Genomic DNA, 19,934 nt, shown 5'->3' on the forward strand with positions numbered 1-19,934 from the left:
ATTTCAGTAACATCCACAGTGTCATAGCACATACCTATTTTTTTTTTCTATATTTAGTTAAGACTTGCACATATATCAAACCTCTCTGCATACCTTCATATGTCGAACTCATCTGGTCTTATTTTGACTTAGCCTGTAATTGTACCAAGTCAAATCAAACCAAAGTGAAACAATTTACACGGGGATTGAAATTAAGTTGATGAAACACGTGTATAAACACCCCCCCAAAAAAAAAAAAAATTGAGAAAGCATTGCACTGTGTGTGTCTACACAAGAGCTGATATAACAGGGCTCACGGTTTACAGTTACATACAGTTATTTCAGTAGCTGTGGCTTTTCAGCAGGTGGTTCAGAAGGTACAGAGTTGCATTTTTGTGTTTCCAGTTCTACGGGTCCTGGGTTTAGTCCTTTTGGATGATTTACCCAGGCATTTGCCTGCTCTGCTCGTGTTATACAGATGCACTAAAACTGAGTGCCCTCTGCAGAGCCTCAGAGAAGCAGCCTACCGCACAAAGTGTGGGAGATGTTGGTTGATACATATCCGTTCCCCTTCAGGTAACTGGGATTGAATTTGTTGATCCTGTGCTGTCATTACTGCCTGCACCCTGCAGTCTTTTGCAACACTTCCAGGTTAGGCTGGCTTCCTGCATCACCAAAAGGCCGATGCGTTTCCTTGGGTTAGGAGTCTTACGCTGATTTATACACCCAATTAATAAGACAAATGAAGAGCTCTTTATCCAGGCTGCTAATCAATACCTGCTTGTATCCATATATATATAATAGGAATAAGATGAACGCAGGTTGATGATACCCCTGGGTTGGATCCCAACAGAGGCTTCACGTGTACATAGTGTTTTATTCGATACAGTTGTTTTGTTCCACTGCTCTGTGTGTACCTATCACATTTTCTTTGTGTTAAAGCCCTTCTAGGTCCCTGCCTGCTGTTGTAGAACATTTACCTACTTGTTAAAATTGAGGTTAATTGTAAAGTGGTGTAAGAGAAAAAACTTGTAAGTGGGCAGGTAGAAGGACTGGCTATTGCTAGTTGTCGTGATTTAAGCCGAATTGACCGCTGGGGACATGGGGCACCCCAGATGGGTCCGACAGATGCTCCACCTCCGTTCTCTTCAAAGAGCAAAGCAGAGGAGGGAAAAAGAGACTTACAAGTTTAGAAACAACTAAACTAATGAAATATTATTAATAAAATAAAAAGAAAATAATGAAATATATGCAAAACCGTATCAAGCTCCCAGGGTGACAACCACATCACCAGCTGGCACTGGGCAAGTCTCAGACTTGACTCGGTGATGGACAGGAACTGGATTCTGGATCTGGATACAGGATCGGGACCAAAGGCAGATGGACAGAGTCCTTCTTGAACACCAGCCATTGAAGGAAGAGAGCTGACCCTTTGATCCCTCAGCTATTATACTGAGCATGATGCAGGTGGGATGGAATACCCTGATGGTCAGTTTTGGGTCACCTGTCCTGTCTGCTCCTCCCCGCAGGTGGGACCCCTCTATGCTTTTCCGCCTCTGACCCTCCAACGAAGCAAATAACCAAGTTAGCCGGCCTTTGGTGTTGTAGCAATAAGTATAAGCAGAGCCTCTCTGCATACCGTGCCTGGGCATCAGCTATAAACATTGGTCTGATCCCTCTAAGAATGAACAGTGGCTGCACAATATGCTGTTAATTTCAGTGGTTAGAAGAGGCCTAGCTAAAAAGTCAAGTTAATGAACAAAATTGGTCTTGTTTTACCTCAAACCAGGATACTAGTTTAGAACGTGATGATGAGAGTAAGATCCGATAGTAGCTCCTTTGATTGCTTGCATGTTTCTTCATCTGCAATGAATTACTTTTTTCTAAGCTTTCCAGTCTTTCAGTTGCTTCTCTAGATGTTGGCAGAAGCACACGCTTCCATCTGAATATAATGTTGCCTGTAAAGCTATGAATGCAAAAGAATTGCACGGAGATTGGAAGTAAGGAATGGCTGGCAATTCTAAGATTACCGTTCGCAATAGGCCTTTGGCATCCGTTTGCCTGTGCTGCGGCAGGGGTACTGGCTGCTTTTCTTTAACGATTTCAAAGCACCTTTTATGTGTCAGATTTGCTTCACTCCTATCCCCATTTGAAGGGTCCCGTTTTGAAATCACTGACCCTGGTGTAAAGAAGAGCTGTACTACTTCATTAGTATTTTTTTTCCTAACTCGGTAGGTCAGACTTAGTCCTTACGTTCTTTATCTATTTTTGTCAGCCTAAACTTTGCAAAGGATGGGGTTTGGGTTTTAGCCAGACCACAACAGAAATATTAATTTCTGAGAAGGCTGGGTGGTGGTGAGGTGGACGGGGTAACCAAAGTGAAGCGGTGGTCCTTGGCAGGGCTGTGTTCAGCATCCCGAATGTTGGAACATCTCTGGAATATTCAGTAACAGAATAACCGTAACAATATCTTCCTCTTCGGTCCACTGAGGAAATAGCTCGGTTAGTTTCTATGTGCTCCTGAGAGAGATGACCTCAGAAAGGGAAAGATCAATCAGTAGATGAGAATTTGATGTTAATGTTCTAACCAACAAAGGTCATATATGCGCACGGGGGTGCTGATGTTGGGGGTGGGTGGGGTGGGCAGGGAAGATGCTCTGGTCCTAGACCGTAGGTCAATTATTATATGACGAGGACAGATACCTGCAAATGTTTTGATAAGTGTTACTGAATAGAAAGACTCAACATTAATGCAAATCCACAGTTTAGTGCAATTGATCTTAATGGGTAGAAACCTAAGCTGCTGCCTTCTTGTTTTATTCACTTGCTGATCGCAAAATCTGAAATCCCAGCTGTGGTATGAATGTAGGTGTGAAACCTGATCCAGAAATTTAACACCCTCCACACCTCACAAAAAAAAAAAAAAAAAAAAAAAAAAAAAAACAAAAAAAAAACCACACAAAAAAACCCACAAAAAACCCAAACCCAAACAACAAAAAAAAATATTGTAGACCTTAAGTGTTGTAAATAGCTTTGTGAATTTAGCCATTGTTTCCTAGACAGGAGAGAACCTGGAAATAACTGGTGCCTAGGGTTTACTTTAGAATGACTGTGTCTGGTTCTGGGTTCCCCAGTTCAAGAAAGATGAGGAACTACTGGAGAAAGTCCAGTGGAGGGCTACAAAGATGATCGAGGGACTGGAGCACCTCTCATGAAGAAAGGCGGAGAGACCTGGGTCTGTTTAGCTGGAGAGGGAAGACTGAGAGGGGCTCTCATCAATGCTTATGAATATCTAAGGGGCGGGTGTCAAGAGGATGAGGTCAGACTCTTTTCAGTGGCGCTCAGCAACAGGACATGGGGCAACAGGCACAAACTGGAACACAGGAAGTTCCACCTGAACAGGAGGAAAAACTTATTCACTTTGAGGGTGACAGAGCATTGGAACAGGCTGCCTAGAAGGGTTGTGGATTCTTCTCTGCAGATATTCCAAACCCTCCTGGAAGTGATCCTGTCCAACCTGCTCTCGTTGAACCTGCTTTAGCCAGGGGGATTGGACTAGATGATCTCCAGAGGTCCCTTCCAACCCCTACCATTCTGTGATTCTGTGATAGTTTTGGAGTGATTAGCAGAAGGAAAAATTCATGTTATTGCTTGCAAGTGCAGTTCTGTATGGACCCATTTGTACATTTTAAAGACAAGATGCAGATTTATTATCTGGGAGAATGTTATACTTTTAAATGTCTGTTACTTTTAAATGTCACTTTTCTGCAATTTGTGGAGACCAGCTGTATTGTTTTGGGCTGTTTATCTAAATCCCCTGGATATTAGGACATAACTCAGGCAAGCATGAGCTGCATTATGAACCAAAACCTTTGCTGATAATTGATCTTGCATCCAGTCACATGTTTAGAGTAGATATAACAGGAACTCTGCACAGTCTTGTTTGTTCACTTGTTCTGTTCTTCCCCAAGATGTGTAGTTAAGTGTCTCTATGGGCCACCCTCGAATCAGAAATACATTTTCTCTACTGAATGCTGGTGCTTAAAGTAAGGATAAAGCACGGGTGTGCATACCTTCTGCTAGTTCATGTGAAAAAACCCATATACATTGTCGGTGTAATGCTGATGTAGTTAGGTTTTCAAAAGGATATCAATGTTTTTTTTTTTCAAAAAAACTGAATTCCAATTTCACTGGACGGTCAGCTGGAGCAGCTGCTTTGGAATATGCTGAGGAAAGACTCAACAAAATTAGTCTAAGCTTGGAGTATACGATGAATTAACTTTAGTCTCTTCTTGTCTGCTATTTGGCATTTCTGACAATTATCATCTTCTATATGCAGAATTCAGCATTTCTTATTGTACGTGTTTATTTTAAAATGCTTTGGGAAGATGCTGGTTTAATTTTTCCTAATCTAATTTAAATGTAAATTATAAGCACTCACATGATGCTGTGTGTATATAATTAAGTATCATTATATACTACATGAATCATTCAAAAAGCTCTAGAGAGCCATTCCACTATGTAAAGCATGAGTTACACTGAAAAGCTGCCAAGTGACTTGTGGTTTTGTGATTAAGTGTTTGTACTTATGAAATTTCTCTTTGAATTGTAGGTCAACAGATTATGGGACAACATATGAGAAACTGAATGATAAAGTTGGCCTGAAGACTATTTTGAGCTACTTATACGTTTGTCCAACGAACAAACGTAAGGTAGGTGATAAGGTGGTTGGCTCGTTTTGACTTCATGATGCAATTTCTGGCCTGGTGATCTCTCCCAGTTTCTTCAGTATCTTACTATTTGAATGGTCATAAACTCTGTCTTTCTATCTCTTTCCCCTTGAGAAAATATGTAGCTTTACCGAAACATAAACCAGTTTGTATCAGCTGTACTGCCTACCAGTGTACTTCAGGGAATATATGTTAGCAAAAGATGGCTGTTAAAAGGATAGGCATAATAGGTATCTCGCATTTAATTGTTTGCTTACCTTCTGGATGATGATCACTTCTGTTGTCTGAGAGAGACTCATTAAAATGGCAGAAACGCTTCTACAGTGGCCAGATTGCATGTAACATTATTTGTCTTTTAAGTGCTCCCAATAGTGAACTGAACAGGATTTTACAAATTCCTACAGAGAAAATGCCTTTCAAAGCCCAGAAGGCTTTAATCATGCAAGCACCCTACTGACTAACAATTTACTAAAAATTTATAATGCTGACATATTCATAAAAGGAATCTTTGAGATACATTTTTGACAAAATTTTTATAATTAGGTGGTGACGAAGCACAGTTCATAATGATGAGGAAGACTTGCAGTCCCCTATATGCTAGCACATGGATATACCGGTAAACAGTATCATGTTTAAAGGCTCTCCTTCACGTGCCCTTTAAAAAAGGGTTTAACTCTCATACTTGGCGATAGGCAATTATTATTACTACTGGTGTTTTGGTGTGGCTACTAAAAAGTAGTTTAAAAGTTTAAATCATCCTGAAATTACTAGCAGTTTCATTTCAGATTTCCTCATATGTTGGTCCAGACAAAAAGAATGAAAATGAAGTCAAAATGTGATTAAATAAATGGCACTGGTGACACCATTGTTCTCTTGATTTATTAGCTGTGAGGCTACAGTGTACACGCAGTGGGTAGAAGGCCTAACTGCAGCTTTTTGCTCTAGCAGAGAGAGCATGAACCTGGCCGGAGTAGTTTTCTGTCCTTGGTGTTCTGCCTCAGTGGATAGCTTGAGTTATTCCAACAAAGCTGAATTGCATAGGCCGAAAATGCTGGTGAAGACTCGCCTCTGAAGGAGGCTGTGTATATTTGGGCAGCTGAGGTCACTGTGATGCTGTTTTCATTATACTGAATCGTTTATGTATTCTTTGAGACAGAATGTGAAAGGAAGAGGGAGATGTCCTAACCAGAGAGGACAATGCTCAGCTTTGTTCTCTTGCAGTTCATGTTTAACTCTGTTCAAAAGAAACAGGCACTTCTAGGCATGAGTCATTTGACCCGTTAAGAAGTTGACCCTAGGATGATACAAACCGTGTCCTAATGTCATGTACTTTTCTCCAACTGATTCTAAGCAGAAGTCCCTACCACCAGCTGAGGTGTAGACACGTGACCGGGTATACTTGATCCCACTCTCTACTCCCCCACCTGAGCCTGTGAATAATGTTTTGTTTGTAACCAAGGAATCTTTGACTGATGTTCAAGGACTTTCTTCCTCCCCCTGGTAAAACGGTGTTTGCAAATACTGGAAGATAAAACTGGAGTTGACTTTTGGGATCATGCATTCCACTTCCTTGCTACAGGCAGCTGCCTCATGTTGTCCTAACGAGACAGCTATCAAGTGCTTTCTTAATGGTATGCTGATTAATGGACTGTAGCTGTGTATTCCAGTCCTTAGCTATGCAGATGAATTTAAGTTTTGCTTGAAGACCCTCAGAAAAAAAGTCGGTACCACTTACCTTTGTAATGCCCCCTGATTGATTCCTGATACCTACCTATGTTGCTATGATTGTACAAGACTAGAAAAAAGGTGTAGGGGTGGAGAGACAAACAAGAAAAAGTATGGGTTCAAGTCTCCTGATGAACATCAGGACTGGGATTAAATGGTCTCAAATTAGTGGAGAGATGTCATTTCATCGCAGCTGACCCTGCAGAAGATACGAAGCTTTACACTAGAAGCTAAAGAATGAAATTGTCAGATCACTCAAATGTCCTTCAGCTTTGAGGTTTGAAAGGTTGGTTTCCTGGCACAGAAACTGTGATGTGGAGGGTTTCTATATAAGCATGCCTGATGTTTGTTAGAGATCAATAATACTGTTCTCCAGAACTAAGAAATATATATATATATATATATTTTTTTAGCTGGGCAAAATCTGCACGATCCCTTAACTATTGTGGTGCAAAGAAACCTAAAAAGAAATCAAAAGTTTGCAAGCACGTTAAGCCAACTGAAGTGCAGACTGGCTCTGAAAATCCTTCACCACCTCTGGCTGCACCTTCCCACTCCCTCCCACTGCCACCCTTGTTTGTGTAGCCATCTGGTGAGCTGGATCGAGGACTAATCTGCCTGAAAACTAATCCCTTTCCAGCTCAAAAACTAAACAGATGAAGGGAAAAAGCTTTCAGGTGGAAGCGTGGAACTGCCCGTTCTGGCAGTAGACTACACTAAAGTTGGCCTATAATCAATGTGGGACAGTGCCAGAGGAGAGCTGCAACACCTGGGATGAAAGGACCTATGTAAAGGTCTAAGATTGAATTTTCCAAAACTTATTTCAGAAGGAGCAGAATTAAGCCTGCAGGGAGAACTTTTGGAGGCCCTGCTTATGCTGTCTATTTCTGTAGAACATCAGGCCATTCCTCCAATAAATGTTTAACTTTAAGCACCTAGTTTGTCCCCCATGATTAAGAGGACTTGGGGAAGAGAGTGTAGAGCTGTATCATACTCCCACACTAAAAATACGTCTGCAGTGAAAGCAAAAATACTAAAACTCAGGGTCTATGGAACCTGCTATGGAATGCAAAGCAGAAGGAAACATATTTACAAATTTTGCCACTAAGGACATTTTCAGCAAAAACCTATGGATCCTGAGACTGGATTATTTTTATTTTATTTTATTTTATTTTATTTTATTTTATTTTATTTTTATTTTCCCCTGAAATTCTGCCAACACCGTGAGAAACTGGTTACTCTGAAAGTTGCATCTTGTTTCACTAATGTGGGCTAGGTGGGCAGCTTTTTTTTTTTTTTTTTTTAAATGAAGGACTCAACTACTCTAAAATCCATCAATTTTATAACACTCATACTGTTTGTGTGAAGGGTTTATACACTGCAGTTAATACTGGGCAAATGCTAACAGCGAGCATTCCCTAAATATTTGTTATATGCGGTAAGTGATTTTTCTGACTGCACCTGCAGCCTTCGATGTTCTTTGTTCTGCCCAGCATTCCTTAGCAGGGAGGAAACGCTTCTTCAGTAGTGGAAAAGAAACAGGGCATTTTTTATCTTGAAGCTATTGGACAAGAGACCTTGCTAAAACAGTGATTCATTAGTGGGGCCAGCATGTACTTAACTTACTGAAGCTGCCTTCTTACACACAAAAAAAATTTCTTTTAGCACATGTTTACCTTTTAGGAATAGTCCCATTGAAACAGAAGGCAAATGTTGAACTTTTCTGACTCAAGACTGCATCCTCCTAATGAAAAAAAATGAAGTGTATCCTGTACATAGTCTTTTCTGTTCTTTGCAAAGCAGAGCAGTTGGAGCAAGGAGCTGTAGAATGCATGTAATTGGATTTATTCAAATAATTAATAGATTTGTTCACAAATGTCTAATGATTTTCACATGCAGGAAAAGAACAAACGGCAATGTGTGTTGAATAAATTGTTTGGTATAATTTACTTGCTCTTCTCCATCTAGGAAAAAAAAAAGTGTAGCCATAAATACACAGGATTTGCAGAGCTTTCCACAGTCTATGAATGCCGATGTCTTTCTAAAAGTTTCCGAGTTCCAGTTCTTGTCTCTTTATTGAACAAAATTAAATCCTTTAACCAGACGCTGCAGGCAATGTCATATAACAAAAGGGTGCTTTGAAAATAAAAACAAGAGCAAATTCAACAGTTATTTACAATTTGAACTGATGACCTATTGCTGTTACTTGGTATTTTTCTGAATTACAATATTTTCTTAAGGAAATTGCAGAAAATGGTGAGTAACATAGCGATGTATAAGCCTTAGCAATGAGAGGTGGGAATCCTGTTTTTCAGTGTCCTCTCCTTTCACTGAATTACAGTACCACCTGGTCGTATGACTGATGACAGATCGGGGGGGGGAAATTGTAACGCATGGATCTTGCCAAAGACACAGAGCCTGTTTGACTATTTGTCAACAAGTGTCTAGAAGAGAGAATCCCCAATGTGCAATAAATCCCTAGGCTTAGGTATGTCAACATTGGTTTATTTGTTAGGTGTATAGAGCCTTTTTGTCAGGGGAAATAAACTGATTTAAATGCTTCTACATGAAGAAATAGTGTTTGGGAATAATGCATTGGTGGGTTAAAAAATAAACTAATAAAATAAAAAAATAAACAGAAATCCAAGTTGATATCTTGAAAATCCATTTTCGCTAAAGTTTGTCGTTCGCTTTCCTAGAAACTCACATGCAGTAAGTTTTATGGCCTTTCTTTATAAAAGCCTTTCAGGTAGGTTGCTTTTAAGCATTGCATAGAAAATCATAGACCTATGCAAATAAAAAGCGAATACGTGGTGGTGGGAACTCCTACGATTGGTTTAACTAGAGGTTTTCTTTGACTCAGAAAGTGCTGCTGGCTAATTTAAGCACTGTATCCTCGTACAAAGCACACTGTGTTCTTTGCAAAGATCTGGTTTGCGCAGACCCTTCCTTCTTTGTACTTTCAAACCTCTTGTATCTGTGTATCTCCAGTTAATTAATAAAATGTTGGGTGATAGTATCTGCCAGCAACTTTTCTGTTATTAATAGGACTAGTCCATCAAATATTTCCTGTGGGTTTGAATTTTCGTGTTAGTTTTTCTTTTTGGTTTTGTTTTGTTTTCTCTCCCCCTTCCTTTCTGCAGGCCTGCCTTGAATTTTCCCTTTATTCCTCCAACTGTTCCGATTTTAATTGCTGTGCAGTACAGTGTCCTCTTTGCTTTCTCTCTAAAGATGAATGGATTACAGATGCCTTCCTCTTCTTTTATATTTAGTGGTTGCGATTAGCACCTTTATCACAGCGTGTTAAGCGCTGCCCTGTTGTGTGTGTAGCTCCAAGATAACGGATATTTATTGTAAATATAATTGCATGGGTTTCAGTGCTGGCTAGATTCCTAACTACTTCAAATTCATTTCTATTAATGAGTTTTAAATGAAAGGAATGGTGGGCCAGCCTTCCGTTCTTTGTAGCGCTGGGTGGAAACTGGTGGAGAGAATAGTTCGCAAATGATTCTATCAGTCAAGACAGGAGAAGATTTCCCTTATTAGCTGAAATGGGAACGATTGAGTGCTACTTTGTATCCTGTGGTATTAGAGGAGTTCATTTGCTTCAGGGAGGTTCTGGTTTTGGAATGTAAACTGCCCAGTTGTCTAAAGGGAAGGACCTGGAACTGCGTGCTTTACACTGGCCTTTGTACCCGCTCTCCTCAGCGTTGGCGAAAATGTCCATAGAAGCGAACAGTTCCACCTGACATTGCTGTTTCTCTGGAAGCTGCTACCCTCAGTTGCTGAAGTCGGATTGGGAACACTTCTAAAAATCCTCTCTCTGAGCTGTCTCACCATGGAAGCTTTCAGAAGTCTGCTGTGATAGCAGGTCTTCATTTTTTTTACTCAAGGAAAACCAGTTGTTTCTACTGGTGTCTTCCTTGTAGGCCTCTCTAAATCTTGGTCTGAAGACCATCAGTTTATATCGGAGAGGTTAGAGCTCAGCAGGGCTCTAAGCACACCTCACTGTAGACTGAGCCGGATTCTGTGGCTGTCAAGGGATGGCATCCTTAGCAAATTAGGCACAGTGGGAGACCCGGGGTCTACGGTCGATCAGTCATGCCAATAGCCCAAAGTGCTACAGCAGTCCACTCTTGCAGAGATAAAATCAATTATTCTGTTGCTCTCCTCTTTTCATTTGGAAGGAAAGGTCCTTGTTAGCTGCAGGCTGTAAGTGCTGCCTTCAAAGAGGCAGTCATAAGAGACCAAAAAGGCATTGTCTCACAGATGTGAATGGTGGTTTGGGTTTTTTATAAATGATGTAGTGCCCAGGAGATTTCAAGGAGATGTTTAATGAAAGCATTTTCTTAACTTTTGTAAGAGAAGAACCACCTTGTACTGAAGTGTTGTGCAGATTGAAACATAAATTTCATCAAACGAAAAGTTCTGCTTGGATTAAACCCCATACAGCCCAGGAAGGTATATGAAGAAGCCCCCAGATTTGGTTTAAATATCTCCTACACTATGACCCACAAGTAATGATTCTTCATAGCCTCATCTTTTACTTCAGACAGAATATTTTGGAGAGAGGGGATCAAGAGAATGTGGTGTGGGATTCATCTGCTGGTTTTGCTAATCTGGTAGGCAGTTTGGGGTAGATAGCACTAGACATGCCTTTTCTCACAACACAGAGCTTCTTCCTCACCTGTATCTTTTCTCTAAATATTGTGATCTACATCTGTTTCATTCAGCAATTTTGGCTTAAGATTTTGCCTCCTGATCAGAAAAGAGTTGAAATCCTGAACTTACAAGGATCAGAATTATTATCTTAGACTATAGGGGTGGTTCAATGGACTTCTGGTAACACTATACACATGTAAACAGTTCACTACTCACAGGAAGAGGGATGTCTCACCCCTCGAATTAAGACATTTTTCATTTCCTGCAGTTCAGCAATAGCGATGGAGTAAGATTACTGCTATTACAAGCCACTATTGGTGGTGCCTGGAAAGCCTTATATCCTTATAAGACATTAATGATTACAATTTTCACTTCTGCTTATTTTATCTTTAGATTTAAGACTAATGCTTCTACCTGTGCAACAAATAATCAAGTATAGACTTGATTTCCATTTCAGAAGACTGTCTTTTCTGCCTTCCACCCCATATGAAAACAAGGATAAAACTGAAATATTTTTTATTAGTTTAGAAGGTAGATTGTTCTTCATATGTTTTGGATATGATCTCACACAGCTGTAGTTCATTAGAGTTTCACTGGAATCGATGAAGACCTGTAAAGTGGCAGTGACTGAAAAGCTGGTGCTGTATTGTTAGTCTTTAATAGTGAGTTCATGGGAAACCAATAATTAACAAGCATTTGGTCTGTATTAACAAAGTGAAGGCAGGGTCTCATCTTTCAAAGTGAATATTTTGACTTTTGAAGTGCCTGGCAGCATTCACTACCAAACTTCCTGATTCATGGCTATAGTATATGACAGCTCTCACAATAGCCGTTACACGCAAAGCCCTTGCCATTATTCTACATCCATATCTCTTCTTGGATATGAAGTGAAATCAAAGCCCATTTATTCCGCTGCTGCTCTTGTAAGCCTATCAAAAATAGTGGCAGTTTTGACATTTTCCCAGTCAAAGTAGTGCTACAGTAAGCCGTTGTATCTCACAGAGGTCTCCAAGGGCGCACTGAGTGTTGAAACTAATGATAGGGAAGTATGAGCCGTGAATTCAGCTTTAGAGCTAAGATTCACCCAGGCTGAGGGTTTCAAAGGTGTTCTTTCCATTCTGACTCTGACCCCTGTTTTCTACAAATTAGACTTAAGATTTATGCGAGATTATGTCTTGTTGAATGTCCTTTGGTTCTTTTATCTCTTTTTAATTCCTCAGTGATTTACCAGATATTCTGGACCAGATGATATGGCAAGGGAGGGTATATGCCAGCAGCTTAGAGAGCAGAGGAAGGGTATGTTGTGAGTTGCAGCCCAAATACAGGCAGCAGGGATTGGTAGTAGTGCAAGAACGTGTCTAACTACAGGGCAGACCTGTCTTGTTGTCAAACTTGTAGCTCCATCCATTTCCATAAGGAAGACAGGCTGTTTAAACCAGGAAAAAAGCTAGTTGCCATAATACTGATTTCTTTTTTTTTTTTTTTTTTCCTATGAAAAACTTGCCCCAAGCAGTTGAAAATCAACTTGTTCAGTGTCCCATAAAGTTGGACTAAAAATATGTACAGCAGGGATGTTTTCATTTACCTTCTGGATTTTGAGCCGTTAAAGATACATACCTAAATCTGACTTTTATTCTGCCGTGTGGTGGTATGAATGTACTTCTTTGATCGTGAAATGTGGAAATTGTGTTACTATATGACTTCAGAAGTTGGCCTTAAAGAAAAAAATCGCATGCTACTGCAGCATAACCGTATGCTGGCTGGTTTGTTGGGGACCGGGAATGGTAATGTAAAAAAAAATTACAACGTATGAATATTGACCACAGGAGCTCTGAACTCACCCTCCCTTGCCAGGCCTGCAACAGTCATCTGTCGTATCTGGTAATTAGCAGATAGTGTAATCTGTAGGGCATGTTTACCAGCAGATCGCAATTGTTCATTCCTTCTGTGGTCTAGATGTGTTATTATGAGGAAATGAATGACTAAATGACAGGATACTTGAGTGTTATACCTTCTGTCTAGCCGTACTTGGAGTACAAGGAGAAGAAAGTGAAGAAAAAGAAGAAAAATATTCCTGATTATGAAACTTCTGATTGGTAAATGCAGAGAGAGGGGGAGTGACGGCAAAGATTAATGGATATAATTAGAAAGTTGTCTACTGCTAAGAAAATGTGGAATTTGACTTGTATGCAGATAGCATGGGAATTAGAGACCAACAAGGTATGATTTATATCATATAGAGAGTAACGGGTCATAGCGGGAGCAGCCAAGCTTCTTGAGCAAATGAGAATAATTCAGTGTCTGGAATGGAAAAAATATTGCAAAATCTGTAAAGAGCTTCTTCCTTTTAGTGCTACTAAGTGAAAAGTTTAGGTTTCTTGTTGCAGGGACAAAGAGGGATTTCCCAGAGCCAGAAGAGGGGAAAAAAAAATCTTGAGTCACAGATAACACAAACAGAATTAAATGGTCAAAACTTACTGAAAATAAGGCACTGTAATCCATATTTTTGTCTCTTGAGTCTTTTGATTCCTTTCTCTCCACCTCTTTCTCATTAGTAGCAAAAAAAAAAAAAAAAGAATTAAAATGTTTAGGAAGGGCATATGAATTGGGAAGCAAAGAAAATATAATGCCTAGTCCAGCTTGGAGAATAATGGCATAGAGAGGCTGAGGGTAGGAACACACAGAATTGTCCTTCTGATTACCGTGACTTGACTTTCAGAGGGGTACAGGTCTCCTACAGTTCGCACAAACCCAGTTTTCCTGTGGGAGAGTCTCTTCTACCATGTTCAGAAGTACTGAATTGTGGACAACGGTTCTTTAAAGATAGGATATTTTGGTTTTATTAGGGATAAGTGACAGCAAAGGAGAGAAGGCTGCTGAGGAAGTGTAGCAGTGATAATGGCAATAACTGGAGGCAGTGCTGAGGGCAGTGCAGGGAGATTGACATTAGCTGAGTAGACCAAATTATGTTCATAATGAACTGTCGGAGGAGTTCTTGCTATGTATTGTGACACAACAGATCAAGCCCTAGACCACTGTTTCCTGAGCATTTTTTTCATTGATAGGGGAGGGTAATCAGACTGTGGTGATTGTTCAGGGCACACCAATACCTTCACAGTGTTTTTATATACATTTACTAAGAAGGACACGTGAGGATTTGAGAGAAATACTTTGTAGTAAATTTTGAGCATGGCCCACTGTTTCCGTAAATTTTGGAGCAAATACATTGTTTTGTTGCTTTTTCTTAAATTGCTAATGCAGTTAAAAAACTGGAGGTGGTGGAATATTGTCAAAAGATAAGAAACGTTTAAATTAACACATTATTTGACAAGAAAAAAATCAAATTTACAAAGTGTTCTATTGCATATAGGACATTATGAATAATGTATTTTGCTATTTAGAGAAAGAAAACTTTCATATTGATTGAAAGCACTTATTCCTATTCAAACCATTTATTTTTTCTCTGAGGTCATCCAAGGCTTTTCTGTCTTGAAGAGATTAATGTTAAATTAATGATGTTTTGAAAAACTATAGAAATCATAGTGAAAAGCTATAGAATCATAGGGTTGGAAGGGACCTCTGGAGATCATCTAGTCCAACCCCCCTGCCAGAGCAGGGTCACCTTAGAGCAGGTTGCACAGGAATGTGTCCAGGCAGGTTTTGAATGTCTCCAGAAATGGAGACTCCACCACCTCCCTGGGCAGCCTGTTCCAGTGCTCTGCCACCCTCAAGGTAAAGTTGTTCCTCCTCATGTTTAGGTGGAACTTCCTATACTCAAGTTTGTGCCCGTTACCTCTTGTCCTGTCACTGGGCACCACCGAAAAGAGCCTGGCCCCATCCTCCTGGCACCCACCCTTTAAGTATTTGTAAGCATTGATCAGGTCCCCCCTCAACCGTCTTTATTCCAGACTGAAGAGACCCAATTTCCTCAGTCTTTCTTCATAAGAGAGGTGTTCCAGTCCCCTAATCATCTTGGTAGCCCTAAAAATCATTTTGTATGATTATATTTGTATGATTATATTTGTATTTTGGTAGCTAAAATAATTTTGTTTTGAAAAATTCCCTCTTTTAAGTTCTTAAGACATTTACGAAGTTAAGACAAGTTAAATCCTGCTGAAAACAATAGAACTTAATGATACTTAAATTACATTCTTAATCACTTTGCTGATTCTTTCATTGTTAAAAGTCTGCCCTGAACAGCTTCAATACAGTAAAACACTGAATTCTTCTCTGCATATATGTATTTAGGTCTCTTTATGTGTACACAGAGGCATACAATGTCTTCACAGTCTCCAGTCCGATATATACCTGATTTCTTCATCAGAGGGAATAAGGAGAATTAGAAGGGAGTTCAGCGGACAACAAGTGGCACTGGAAAAAAGAGGCGAGAATGGTACTAGAAGTTTAAGTAATTTACAACAGGTGAGCAATTGAGACGTAGCAAGAACTTTCAGACTTTAGTCCATTGGGAGGACAGTCTTCAAAAATATGCACAAACATGAAAATGAACTGTGATCTGGTCCTTGCATCCCAAATTCCCTGTGTGCAGGCATTTCTCAGGGTTTTGTCTTTCCTGCTGAATGATGAGAGGCTTATGTGCTTGTATCAATTTTTTTTTTAAGTTAAGAACTTTGGAAGTAGAGATTTTTTTTCTCTATATTTGAACCGCATCTGTTCCTTTGGGTTCTGGTGCACAACTTGTCTCCTGTTTATTACTATTACTAATGGTAAATAATGAATGTGATAGCATAGCAAATCTGAAGGACAGCGGTCTGTGCTTAGTTTTTGGCACTTGGGGAAGAAAAGCAAATACATCCATAAGCCCTCCCTAATGTAAATGGTCATTTATGGATTTGGTGTTAATAGGTAATTGAGAAATATTTCCAGTCCTAGTTTATGAATGAGATAAAATGCGTGTTTTGCTAAGGTCAAAAAATAATCAGCTGCAAAGACAGGAACCGAACACGGATTTGGGTTGAAATCCTAGCCAAAAAAATCATCTTTTCTCCTAATTCATGTAATTCTGGAAGATCTGATTTCCTTTTATACCATTCCTTTCTGGGAGGAAAAACTGCATCCCATCCATGCAAGTTTGTACCCTTTATTTATATTGCTAAAAAAAGAGAAAAATCTTTTCGCCACAAAAAAAAAAAAAAAGAGGCAGAAAGGAAAGAAAGAAGCATCGTTCAAAGCCTGCTTGGGAGAAAGTAGCACTAGTTCGTTGCACAGAGATAAAAAAAGCTTGTCAGTCATCCAATGTAGCAGTGGGCAAAGTTCGCAAATCATCTGCTGCCCCAGACACCTGTGTGTCTAACACCGGTGTGAGCCGCAATATTCCTTTTTCTTCTTGAAAATAAATAAATTTCTCTCGCACCTTTTGAAATGTGTCTGGCATTTCGAACCGTGGAGCTGAGAGCTGTCTTCCAAGTCATGTCCCATGTTAAAGTATTTCACCCATTCGCTCTTTATAATACCTCTACCAGCAAAGCTGTTCCGTATATTGCAGGACACCAAACCTTTCCTTTTGCTAACGTTTCAAGTCTGTTACTGACATTTACAAGCTCTCACAGGAGCATTCAGTCAATTACCACCAAAGACTCCCATTGTTCCAAGGAGACTGACCTTTCCCCTTGGGCACCAATTAAAATCTATTACTTTTATTCCCATAGTGCTTGCTGTAATTGGAGCTCAGGCTCTTTGCCAGGTAGAATTTGTTGGGTTTTGTCTCCTTTTCTTTATTACTGAAACTTTGCTAAAGACAGCAAGAGTGAAAATTCCAAAACACATGTACGCGCTCTGGGGAAAACAACATGATTTTAATGAAGCTTTAAAATTAATCTCTCTTTCGCTTGTCATCCGAAGAAAAATCAAAGTGAAAGAATAGATAATGTTTCACATGGTGGCATGGCTTGTTTGCTTCCTGGGTTTGTGTTCTTCCTTCGGCTAATGCTCTCCAGTTACTTGATAGCAGAGATTTGCCAGCAACTGAAGGACAAACATGCTGTGGGCCTTGCTAATGCCTAATTACTGTGCTCTGAAACTTGAGGGGAGAAAGGTGGAGAGCTGTGTACCTGTCAAGTGTCTTGAGCCTCAAGGCTTGGCCTTTCCTGCGTTGCAAACTGCTAGAAACAAAGACTCTTAGCGTACTGCATCACCAGTAGCACAGCTGCCTGTTGGCGTTAAACTTGTTGCTGTGAAATTATACTTTCATGCTCATTAACTCTTTCCACCAACTTATGATTCCTCTTTCAGTTGGAATTTATGAGGGTCAAAGCAACTGCTGATCAAGTACAGAGGGTTTTTCCTGCATTGAAGGTGTCTGCCCGGAGAGCTAGTCAGATAATCACATCTGTCAGAAAATGATTTTTGTGAAAAATCAGGATTTCCAAAAATGTGTTCAGGTGTCTGCTTTTTGTCATATCTTCTTGTTTGAGATCTCTGAGGTTGTATGAAAGCTTTGTATATTTAACCTATTGGCAAACCCTCAACAATTCTTACAGAAAGGTTATATGTTATCTTGATATTTATCACAGAAGGTAATTCAGTTTTAAGACTCAGCGTAGTATACAGGCTTATGGTATAGATGGTTGGATATAAAACAGACGTTGGTAAATTGGTCAGAGGTTCTAAATCATTAGGGTGACAAAGAATTCTGAGAAATCTAGTGTTTATCATTTTGCATGACTCTAATCACGAGAGAATTTGACTTGCTTAGAAAATGGCCATGTTGTGTGTAAGCCAGTATAATACCTGCCAATATCTCCTTGTCTGATAGCTATAGAGCAACTTCTGGTTCCTTTTGCTTCCTGTTTTTGGTGTATGACAGTCTGGTTTGGTTGCTTAGTCACTTGTTTTTCTCAGGTCTTTTAATATTCTAGTAAGTTAGTGGACCATATTTTGACATTCTTGTGCAAAATGATTTCTATGCCTTCATGTCCAAGTCAAATAATCATCAAGACCTTCACTTACCAGCTGGCACCATATAGCTTTACACTTGGTGTCTTAGAAGAGTCACGGGTGGTTCTAGGAATGTGTGTGGTAAGACCAAGAGTTAATTTTTCTTCACCTACACAAAACTGTGTGTGGCACCTTGAATAACTAAAACTATGAAAAATGCTTTTCTTGGGCTCGTATTCTTCCTTTAGTGGAATTTGATGAAACATTAAATTTCTTTCTTCGCAGTGACTTGAAACTGTCCTATTTACCCCCCACTAGATGGGATTTAAATGAACCAAGCCTGTGAACAGCCACCGAGTAGGTTTGCTGTTGAGAAGGAACCAAGAGATAAACCTTTCTTCTCTGGTCCAAGAAGAATCCCAAGTCCTAGGAAAGAGTTGCTTGTGCATTTAGATTTTACGTGTAACTTTTATCTTAAGGTTTCCGTCTCTTTGCAGATTCAGAGAACCCCTTTTCCACCATCTTCCCTAGAACAAGGCTACCAATAACGGGAAATACTGGCAGTCCTTTATACCATTCTGGACTTTTAATGCTCTTTCTTTTTGCTTGTTTGCTTTTGCCAGTTCCAGAAGGTTGGTTTAGATGAGAATCGGGCTCAAGATTGATTTTTATGACTAATAAACCTGCAAAAATAAAACTTTCTGAACTGGGGGCTGAATTAACTGCAGGCAGAGATTTGTCAAGCCCTGCCAGATACTATTTCATATATTATGAGGAAAATAAAAAATATTGAAAACTAAAAATAAAAATAAAAAGTATTCTATAGAAGAGTTTGAAATTTCCCTAGGGATAAACTAAAACCACTGCCTATTTCCGTGGGTTTTTTTTTTTGCTTGGGTTTGTTGGTTTTTTTTTGGGTTTTTTTTTTTTCCTGGCAATTGGAAGAGGTAAGTAAAAGATTATGACTTAGGAGGCAACCCCCCAGGGACGAATGCAAACTTTCCATCACCTGAAGCCCGCAGGAGGCAACTGGGTTTGCAGTTTATCATCTGTGCCATTATATGCTTTAATATTACAGATCCAAAGCAACACCAGTTTAATAATTAGGTCATTTTATATGGGGGATAAAAACAACCTTGATTCATTATAGCCAACATAAAGAGAATCTGAGCTATTGAGCCCTTCCTGTATTTGGGCTTTCCTGAGAAGGCTAAGAGGTAGAACTCACCTCAGCCTTTTTGCTTCATAGCTGAGGACAATAGAATAGTGAAGGGGAAAAAAAAATAATCCAAGAACCTCTTTCTAATGAACAATAGTAGAACAAAATATGTCATCGGCTTTATGGGATTGAGTAGCACCTGACCTGAGGTCATTGGTGTCTAAAGAATGTTTGGCATTGGCCTGAAGCTTGCAATCATGTTTTTGGTACAGAAGCAGCGTCTTCACCTTCCGTAAGCCTTTCTAGCTGGGTTAGCCTGAGTTTGGGTTTTTGCTTAACTTCCACATCGTTTTCCCTGCTACCCAGCCGCTGCTCTGACAGCTGGGAAAAGCCGGTCTGTAACACTTCTCTGGAAACTACTGCCTTTGAGAAATCTCCCACCCTGTCTTCTCGCTGCAGACTCTGACGGGAGGTGCCATTGCCTGCGTTAGGAGGGTGGCAGCAGATACTGGAGGCTTGGACTTGGCACCCGACTTCATTCCGTGCTAAGATAATTGTATTGAAGCATTTTAGATGTCTTAGGAGTCTATGTACCATTTTCCTGATCTTGCAGGCAGCCTGAAAAGTAACTCTGAAATGTGTGAATTGCCTTCTTTATCCCAATGAGCTATTAATTCCAGTTCCAGGTAATCAAAAGGTCCCTCTTCAGTTTTAACCTTCCCATGAGCGCAGGTATATGCTATTAACTCACTGACATCGCATATCTAAGCTGATCCTTTTGC

The 19,934-nt window shown here is 39.8% G+C and overlaps 1 protein-coding gene across 1 annotated transcript in view; it reads left to right on the forward strand.

The window, feature by feature from the left end:
- The window catches only part of SORCS1 (sortilin related VPS10 domain containing receptor 1), a gene marked incomplete at its 3' end in the record, with an annotated part of 307,932 nt that overhangs the window by 127,189 nt on the left and 160,809 nt on the right, over positions 1 to 19,934 (forward strand). Inside the window, exon 3 of the mRNA XM_082486026.1 lies at positions 4,592 to 4,691. Coding sequence (XP_082342152.1) covers positions 4,592 to 4,691 — 100 coding nt within the window. The remainder of the gene's footprint in view (positions 1 to 4,591; positions 4,692 to 19,934) is intronic.

The sequence above is a fragment of the Vanellus vanellus genome (genome assembly GCF_965231255.1).
Source record: "Vanellus vanellus genome assembly, chromosome: 7".
In the NCBI taxonomy this organism is placed as follows: domain Eukaryota; kingdom Metazoa; phylum Chordata; class Aves; order Charadriiformes; family Charadriidae; genus Vanellus; species Vanellus vanellus.